This window comes from Oryzias melastigma, linkage group LG15 (genome assembly GCF_002922805.2).
Source record: "Oryzias melastigma strain HK-1 linkage group LG15, ASM292280v2, whole genome shotgun sequence".
Lineage (NCBI taxonomy): Eukaryota > Metazoa > Chordata > Actinopteri > Beloniformes > Adrianichthyidae > Oryzias > Oryzias melastigma.
Window position 1 is genome coordinate 1,510,221 of NC_050526.1, and position 9,815 is coordinate 1,520,035.

Consider the following 9,815-nt stretch of genomic DNA (forward strand, 5'->3'; position numbering starts at 1 on the left):
TGGCCTTGTGGTAGAGTGTCCACCCTGAGATTGGAAGGTCCTAAGTTCAAATCCCAGCCGAGTCAGACCAAAGACTCTAAAAATGGGACCCGGTGCCTCCCTGCTCAACACTCAGCAGTAAAGGGTTAGATTGGGGGGTTAAACCACCAAATGGTTCCTAAGCGTGGTCATTTCTGGAGTTCACCACTCCCCCAGGAGAGGGGTCAAATGCGGAGAACAAATTTCACACACCTAGTTGGGACTAATGGGACTTTGACTTTCCCCCAGCCTGGTAGAAGCTGATCCCGTGGTTCTCGAACCGCACACTCGGCAACACTGCCTCCTCCACCTCCCCAGCCTCTTTGAGTGAGATGACAGTTCCTCCTTAATATTGTGAATACCCTCCATCACACTAGCTGATTGTTTAGCGGAATCCTCACTTAGAGCGCACTAAGAATGTCTCCATTCGTCAGGTTGTTGGCAGCTTCCTGCTCCGAGCTAGCAGAGAAGCTAGCACTCGCTGCAGACCTGCTAGCGCTTTCATCCAAAGTTGTTTTTTGTGCAGCTTTGATGGTTGAGATTCGGTCTTGTTGTTTTTTAGAGGCATAATATCTAGTATCCCCCCCGAATCACCTATGTCGATGATAACAATGTTATTTCAGTTGACTAGTGAGGAGCCACGGTAACAGTGAATATACAGCACTCCACCATAACCAGAAGTCTCTTTATTCTTGAATAATAATAAAGGAACAATGTTTTAGCTGATAGCCAGCTAAAAAATTAACTAAATGCCAAATTAGCCTAAAAAACAGAAAAAACAAAACAAAAACAAAAAAAAAAACTTGGGTTAGCCAAAACAGCTAGCACGTCGCTGAAAAAAATAGCTAAACTTCAAAATATCATAAAAAAAGCTTAAATTAGCCATAACAGCTAGCATGTAGCTGAAATATTAGCTTAACTCCAAAATAGCCTAAAAAATCTTAGTAAATGTCAAAATAGACCAAAAAGCTAACAGAATGCTACTTTATAAAACAATTATGAATAATAAAAAGGCAGGAATATTATTCCAGAATAAATCAACTTAAATAACTTGCAATATTTTGCTCAAAATAAAAATATATTTTTTGAAATTATACAAGTTAGAAATGAGTGCAAGATAACATTGAACTAATAATAACAATAAAATAAAATGATCTGGAGGGCCAGATGGAGTTGCCCAGAGGGCCGGATCCGGCCCCCGGGCCTTTACTTTGACTCGAGATATATAGCTAAGAAAGTACTTGCATTTTTTTTAAAAAAGTTCTCTTTGAGAACCATGGAAATAAGTGACTGCTCTTGGAGCTTTGACCACTCCCAACATTCATTACGGTCAAAGACTTCGGCAAGGCAGGTTTGAGAGGGAAGTGACTGTTCAGTGGTTTACCTGCACCAACCAAAAATCTTACCTGTTCATAGTTGAGGCACTGTTCAGTGAGGATCTCCAGCAGTGGAGCAGCATTGCTGTCTCGCCTCTTGAACATCTCCCTGACGATAGACAGAAGATTCCAGATGCCCTCAGGCTCTCTACCTCGGAGGGGTCGCAGCAAACAGGCCCACTCAGCTGCAGCGGGGGGCTCCGTGGATGACAGGTACATGGAGTTCACGTCACTGTTCAAAAAGTACAGTCACACATCTACCAGGGAGAGTTCAGACCATTGACTGTATGTGAGAACCGGACAGAAAGACTGGGACGTCAATTAAGATCAGTCAATTCAATTCCCATTTTTTCACAATACGGACTGGAGCCACATATCCCCACCAGTAAGTCTGATTGGTCTAAGTCGCTTTGAGAACTATTGTTGCCAATCAGGAGTGAGCTTCTTAGAAGTTCACATCATTACCACTTGAAAGCAGATTAAGCAAAATCTGTCAATAAAATCATTTAAACATCCGACGAGGAAGGCCAGCCGACATAAAACACTTTAGAGGCATCTGATTGGTCAGTTTATAATTTGAATCGATTCTTATACAAAAAAAACATGAAAAAAACTATTTAATTATCAGGAATGAGATTATCAGTCCAGTTCTCAAATACATGAAAAATAAGCTCTTTTTTATACAAAAGTAGGGGTGTAACCATTCATTCTAACAACTTGATTCATATCACAGTGTGGAATTGTCAATCTGATCAATAGTTGATATTGGTTAATTTTGAACTATCCAATTGGATCTGATTCACCGACTTAAAATGGATCCAGATAATCTTTATCCCAAACTTCCAGCAGTGTGACTCAGACAGAAATACCTGCTATGAGTTTTCTAGAGTCCTTGTGTTTCTTTAAGATAATAAATTATCTTGAATTATCTTCATACTTATTTGACATTCAAACAAGAATGAATGTCAAATCCTTTCACATTTTAATTTGATCAAGTTCAGACCACTGGAGTTTTTCTACATCAGAATAATCATTATTAGAACGTTCTAGCACACCGTGTGGTCACATGACTGAACAATTCAAAGACTGAATGATGGTTGATCAGTTTCTGCTGCATCACTTGTGATGTTCACTGTGATGCAACTTGGCAATTTTTAAATCATGTTAAAATAAATCTTCCATTCCTCAATCCAAACAGTATTTTTAAAGATAGATTATACATTTTTCAAATTTTGAAAAGAATTTTTTAATAGCATAGGTCGATTCTATTCAACTCTGCCTCAGACGGATGGATCTGGTTGGATGGTAGGAATAGAAACCAATGAATCGATGAATCTATTAATCGTTACACCCCTAAAGAAAACAATAGCGTGCTGTGAGGGCCTGAAGCCAATGAGCACGCACCTGAAAACAACAGGTGAAGGTCCACAGAACTTGTGCAGCGTTTTCTTAATGTTGTCACTCAGAGTGGACTCGTCCAAATACCAGGTGCTCTGGTCCAGGGCTGACGGGCCTGCAGTCGGGTCTGCACAGAAGACACGCCACTGTAAGGTCGTGACGAGCAGCAGCACACCTCACAGGCGAGGACAGACCCCACACCTGCTGTCAGCCTCAAGAGCGTTTATGCAAACGCTGATGCCAAGATAGAATAGTTCAACACTAAAAAGGGATGATACTGAAGAAAGACGCAGGAAACAGAAAATAATCTGTGCAGCTCAGCAAGAACTTGGAGAATTAACTCTAAAAGGAACTTTTGTCTACAGGGGAAGAACATGTTTGACACGGACTGATTCTATTAGTTATTTAAAGACAGAGGTCTGCATAGATACACTAACTTTGAGAGACCAAATAAAAAACAACAATCAAAGAAATCACAGTTTGATTTTAAAATTATTTATGTAGAATGGAGCAGAAAATCAGTGTTTAGTTCCTGCAAACAATATGAATCGTTTGCAACACCTACTTTAAAAATCTTCTCTCAGTTATCGTTAGAATTTCATCAATACTCCTCTTATCAACACTGCTTATTGATCCGGTCTTATCAGAATTCTGATTGATACTTCTCTGTGAGAAAACAAGGAGGAGATAAACAAACTACAAACATTAAAACATTTTATTTTAGAACAAATGAAAACACAATAAGTTACTTTAAGGTCCTTTGTAACATTAAAATAAAATAATACGCTGCACAGCTCGCAGTGTTTGTGAGTGATGCTAACTAACCCCTTACAGCCAGGTTTTGTTTAGTGACTGAGAAATGACCTGAAGAGAGCTGGGACCACACGGAGTAAAGTTACTATGGTAACATCATCATTGTGCATTAAAATCCTACAAAGCTCCTAACGCATATCCAAGTCCGTCAAACAGTACAGAGGTGGAAACTTTGGGGATTCTCTTCACTAAAGGGGTCAGGACGATTGATCCAACAACAGAAAGGACAAATGGGGGCTTGTATGATGAGGTTTTGGCCAATAACTCTATTCTCTTAGTGAGGGCATCGAGGATAAATGACCATTCTCAATGACCATGATCCCAAAACCATCACCTGAGGATCACAGAAGTGGCTTTGTAAAAATCATTTCAAAGTTCTGGTGTGTTCTAGCCGCTCTCTGGACCTCGGTCCATAGAGAATCATCAGAGGGAGTTCAGCTTTAGTGTGTGCAAACCTGTTAAAGAAACAAGAAACGTTTGGCCTCTGTCATTGCCAACCACGGCTAGATTATAAAGTATTGAGGTGAACTTTCGTTATGGACAAGATATTTATTTTCTGCAACATTATAAAAAAATCCAACTTGTGTGAGAGGCTGTTAGAAGAAGAGAGGGGTAAAACTTCTCCAGGTTACTTCTGCAAACTGAAAGTTAGGCCCAATCCGAATCCTTCCCTCTCCCTTCCCCTTCATTAATCCCTCGAAACGGAGAGTTAGGAAAAAATACTGTCTCATTATTCAGACGTCACCAATAATCGTTGGTGTGCTAGCCTTAGTGCGGAGCTTCCAGTGCTCAAATGTACATAACATTGTTTTTATCATTTTAAAAAGGTCACGCTGAAACAAAAAGTCATCACTAACATTTAAATGTAAACTTCTGTGGGAGCACATCCACATGAAGAAAAGAGCTTCTCAGTGCAACACGGTTTACCCTCACGATGGAGGACTTTGTATCCATCCACTTGGAGGGTTGGATTTAAAAATAAATATTTCGGACACACTTGCTCTAAAAATGCTCCTTCAAATGGAGGGGAAAGGAAGAATTCGGATCGGGCCTTAGAGGGACAAAGGCCTGCAATCATCAAATTGATTCAAATGGTCCCAAACATTTGAACAGTGATCCAAGTCAGAAGTTGTTGGTTTGTAAGTGCGTCTTCTGTGCTTAAATAAATTATACTTGTTTCCCCTTCATGACATGTCTATTTTAGCTTATATGCTGACATCAGGAATTATCTATTGTATTTTCACAAGACTGAAAGAAACATTTGAATATCTATATACTTATTCAGATAACCAATACAAGAGACTAAAGAACCACAAACCAAATGTTAGAGTCATGTTTACGTTCGAAGTTAGGTTTTAAGAATATCTGTTTGCTCCTGTGACAGACGTTTTTACAGGAACAGGAAGTGCAGTCTGTGTTGGTTGTACCTGGAGCTCCACACACTGTGTTGATGGCAGTGGACTGAGAGGACAGCAGCTCATCCAGCAGCCGCTGGGCCGTGGGCAGGATCTGCAAATAAAGTCACCCACGTCACACAAACCCATCAGAAGACCAAAACCTCTGTTCCTGACTGTGAACAATACCTGCTGAGGCAATTCACTTATGAGGTACTGGGCAAACTTTTGGAGCTGGTCCCGCTGAAGCCGCGACAGAGACTCCGAGACCGGAGCCCTCAGACAGACTGCAGAGGCCTGCGTTACAGAACAACGTCAGTGAGAAGAAGAAAAAACTCAAGAGCAAGGCTGAGAGGGAAAAGTGTAGCACTGCTCCTCCAGTGAACGGACACGGGAGCCAGACGATTCACCAGAACTCAACCCAGTGACTCGGTTGATGCATGAGATAAGTTTAGCTCATAGTCCAAAAGAAAAAAATGAAAGTGAAGGGAAGCTCACATTGTGAATCCTGAAGAGGCATAGAGCCACCACATGAGCACACCACTTCGCCCCAGCACCACAGGTGCAGCTACAGGAAGTGATGCGGCAGCGGTCAAACATGACTGCCACATTGTAAGCTCCTTTGGACTGCCCGGACTGACTGGACACCACAGTGGCGCTGAGGTGGAAGCCTGGAGGAGGACATGAAGAGTAGTCAGGTGGTGTGGGTGGAAGATAACCAGTGATCAGGACATGATCGTCCTCTCACCTATCTGCAGAGGGTCTTTGACGGCTCGGATCCTGTAGAGCTGCTCACCTCGCTGGAACTCATCTGGACTACCGTTAGCCAGACAGGAATACAACCTGCAGCACAGCCAGAGCTAATTCAGATCTCTGTTACCGTCTATCCATGTCGAGGCAAAAGACGTCACCAACCCCAGAGACACCGACCTTTACATGGATTAGAGCAGGGGTCTGCAACCTCTTACACTAAAAGAGCCGTTTGGGCCTGTTTCTCACTGACCAGGAGCTGCAAATTCTTATTTCACCCTTTGAAAATGTTGTTACTTTTGATATAATTATATGTCTTTTTTGCATGAATAAAAACAGGACTTTACAAAGAAAAAAGCTAATTGTCTTTTTTTTTTTTTTTTTTTTTTTTNNNCAGAAGGTCATATGACTTCCTTTCAAAATAAAAGACTTCCTGTTCCACATGGGATCATCCCACCCAATAGAATCTTCTTTTGTTTTCTAGGTGTACTTGGATACACTTACAAAAATAAGGATTTATTTAATTTGCAGCTACCTTCTGTAAAGTCAATTAACAGCATAATATATGCTGAAAGATAAACGCACTGAAAGAGCTATCAGAAAAAAATGTTGATTGTATTTAGAAATCTGTAAAAAATAGTAGACATATAGTAGAGCAGAAAAGGTCCTTTGAGTTGGTGTGATGTCAGCAGGGGTGTTCTACAAACACCTAAGCCAGAAACCTAAATAATCTCAAATTAAATCAATATTAACCCAGTCATTTTTAAATTTTAGGGCCTCTTATTTTGTCTTTCTTCGCCCAAAGAGCCACTATGGAGAGGTAAAAGTGGCCCGCAGCCTCAGGCTGCAGACCTCTGGATTAGACGCAGACACAACAACATTTACATCTCCACATGTCGCAGACACCATCCTTTTAATAAATGAAGGGTAGAGCAGGGCCGTGGAGGCTTAGGAACACAATAACTGTCAGGGTAAGGATTTAAAACCCAACTGTTCACTAATCTACAGCAACCCAGTGCCGGTCTTTCTTATAGAGAACATAAATGCTTGCTTAGGGTGTCAGACTTCAAGACTCGAGGGCCAGCCTCCTGCTGTCTTATCTACTGCTGATTACCTGGATCAGGTGTGTTTGGCCAATAAGGAGCTTCAATGGCAGCTTGGTTTGAAAACATGTAGGACACCGGCCCTCGAGGCCTGGAGTTTGACTCCTGTAGCTTAAAGCATCATCTGCTGGGGGCACAACACTAGCAAGTCCCTCAAAAGTCGGAGTTTTATCCAGACAATTGAGATTCTTAATGATTGTAAAAACAAAGAGGAATTTTCAGCACACAGTAAAAAGGATGGAGAAATGCAAACAGAACAGAGGTGATGAAGAAGTATTTTATAGAAAATCTATGCTAGCCAAATAAGAAGTCACTGTTAGCATACATGTTGCAAATACATTAGTTTGATGATTAAAATGAATGATGGAAACAAACATTGATGGTGCAATCAGTAAAATGAAATAAAATGTGAATCCTGTTGAACAAAAATGCAACATTGATCATAATGAAGATTTGATGTAATTGCAGTATTTCATCATGTGTTTGTTCCGACCGTTAGTGGATGGATTTTCATGAGGTGGCAGCCAGATCTCTGACATATAAAGTTAAAAATCCACCAGAATGTTTTCCACATCCTCAGCTCTTCACACACACAGAAATCCAAAGTTTGTTTAAACTTGTTTCTTTTCTCTTAAAGGGCCCCTACCATGAAAATTCTTCTTTTTGAGATTTTAAATCCATTTTCTTGTTCATCCCTCACTATAAAGAATCCCAAAGTGGTATTTTGATCTGTTCATGCATTTAAGAGTAATCCTCTAAAAACCTGCACTGTCTGCAGCAGCCCCTCCCATACCCACGAAAACCGTACCGACGTAAGATCGATGCCAACAGCTCCCTGGAAGAGTCTGTGCTGCAAGCTCCGCCCCCAGACTAAAACAACACTCAATTTCTCCACAGAGCTAGCTATGATTAGCGAAAAACGTTCATTTTAGATGCAGAATACCGTACATCTTCAATAAATTCCAGCTCAAACAGGTGTTTGTCACTTTACACACAGCGCTCCTTTAAGTCATTATTGTGCATCACTAAATGAATCGGGTAAAACCCAGAAAAGGTGGGAAAAGCTAGCTCTTTAGTATTCCAGACACATCCATTTGTCTGGATCTCCTCCCCATCATTTCCTTTTTCTTTATTTTTCCCCCAAAGCTGATGTCATTCTAATCAGAGTGCCCGCCTGTCACTCTGATGGCAATGGAAAATCTGTATTACTTTTTCTTTTTTGCTTGATATGCTTTTAAAGTTTTTTCCATTTAAAAACAAGTCCTGATGAAGGGCTAAGCTCTGACAAACATGCAAACACCAAATAGCGTAAGAACAAGCTGAAACAAAACTGCAGCGTATCACACTTCTCGCACTGCAAATCAAACACTGAGGATGTTGTTCGCTGTGCGCTACTATTCCTCGCATACGGACAACAGCGTGAAAATGATTCACCAAAAGAAGCGGAATGCTGAGGACCCTGAAGGAGTTAATTCACACGATACTCGCAGCAAAATTCAGGCCCATCCACAACTGCTGAAAAAATCCAGTGATTGGCCAAAACTGAATAGAATGTAAGAGATTGACATGTCTAATACCAAACATTTACGTGTTACATGGTACTGGTACCAACCTGGCACAGTTTCAGTACCCATCTGAGGTTAAAAACTGAGCTGTACGTGTCGTTGAGCTCTGTAACAAGAATGATGAGTGGACATCTTCCACAAGTGGGTTCTTATATGATCCTGCCGCTGTTTTGGTGCAGAGCTGCTGAGAGAGGCCTGCTTTGGGGCGCTGCAGACTAGCAGTCGGGGTTTAAACTTTAGTTTTTGAAATATTGAGCAAAATATGCCCCAAAGAAAAGGAATGAGAAAGGCTTCAAATGATAAAATTTTAAGTAGATTAGCAAGAAGCCTTTGAATATGTTCATGTTTTCATCTTTTATAGTCCTATAAAAAAAATTGGAGTTCACCTAATATTGTAATAACATGCTAACGTTCTGGGCTAATTTGTTATCTACTGAGGTTTTTTAGGCTAATTTAAAGTTTAGCTGATAATTTAACAACACGCTGACATTTTAGACTAATTTAGTTTATTGGGGAATTTTTAGGGATGTTTAGCTAGTATTTAAGCAATGTGTTAGCTTTTTGGGCTAATTTGGCATCTATTAGATCAGGAGTCACCAACCTTTTTTACACTGAGAGCTTCTTCATGGGTACTGAGTCATATGAAGGGCAACCATTTTGAAATAACAAATTTGCTTAGTTTACCTTTAGTTATAGATTATTAATAATGAATAATGATACTCCTCTATGTGAAGACGTTGATTTCTCAACATAATTATCAATGACAACAAGCTAGGAAACAAAAATCAATAATCAGAACTTTATTAATCTCGGTTAATGTTACATTTTCAGACGATCCCTTACATTTGATGGGAAAAATGTCCCATTTTCACTGTTGTTCAATGTTTAGCAATTATGTAATGTAGTAGTTCACTTTCAGCTTATCCCTTTCGGGGTCTCCACACCGTAACAGCACCCACTGTTTCACATCAGTGATTTTACACCGGATGCCCTTCCTGACACAACCCTGTACTTGAGGGGCACAGGGACCCAGTTAGGCAGCAGCGTCAAGGGTCTTGACTAAGGACCCAATCTGGGTGGGGATCAGTGGACACCCCTGGGAATCGAACCCAGGGCTCCTGCGTGTCAGCCCTTCACCTAGCCCACTGAGCCACCCAGCCGCTTTAGCAATTATGTAATGTTAAAGAAAAATCAACTTACACATTTTTAAACAAATCTTGTCACATTTTGAACTAATGATCAAATCTGCAGCATTTTTAACTAAATTAATGATCTTTGAACTGGAATAGGTCAGAGGTCATCTAAACTTATCTAAAGTTCATGCATCATCAGTATATTTTTAAGACGTTTTAATTTTTAAATCTATGTCAATGCTAGTTTAATTAAAAAAAAAAAAAA

At 40.4% G+C, this 9,815-nt stretch overlaps 1 protein-coding gene across 3 annotated transcripts in view; it reads right to left on the minus strand.

Moving 5' to 3' along the window:
- The window catches only part of zswim8 (zinc finger, SWIM-type containing 8), a 35,961-nt gene that overhangs the window by 22,254 nt on the left and 3,892 nt on the right, over positions 1-9,815 (minus strand). For all 3 annotated transcript variants that reach the window (XR_002917834.2, XM_024261366.2, XM_024261365.2), the window contains exons 3-8: positions 5,748-5,842; positions 5,498-5,670; positions 5,189-5,296; positions 5,033-5,114; positions 2,799-2,919; positions 1,425-1,626 (exon numbers count right to left, since the gene is read on the minus strand). Coding sequence is in view for 2 of the 3 variants with exons in the window: in XM_024261366.2 (XP_024117134.1) it covers positions 1,425-1,626; positions 2,799-2,919; positions 5,033-5,114; positions 5,189-5,296; positions 5,498-5,670; positions 5,748-5,842 (781 nt within the window). In the remaining variant the exon portion in view is untranslated. The remainder of the gene's footprint in view (positions 1-1,424; positions 1,627-2,798; positions 2,920-5,032; positions 5,115-5,188; positions 5,297-5,497; positions 5,671-5,747; positions 5,843-9,815) is intronic.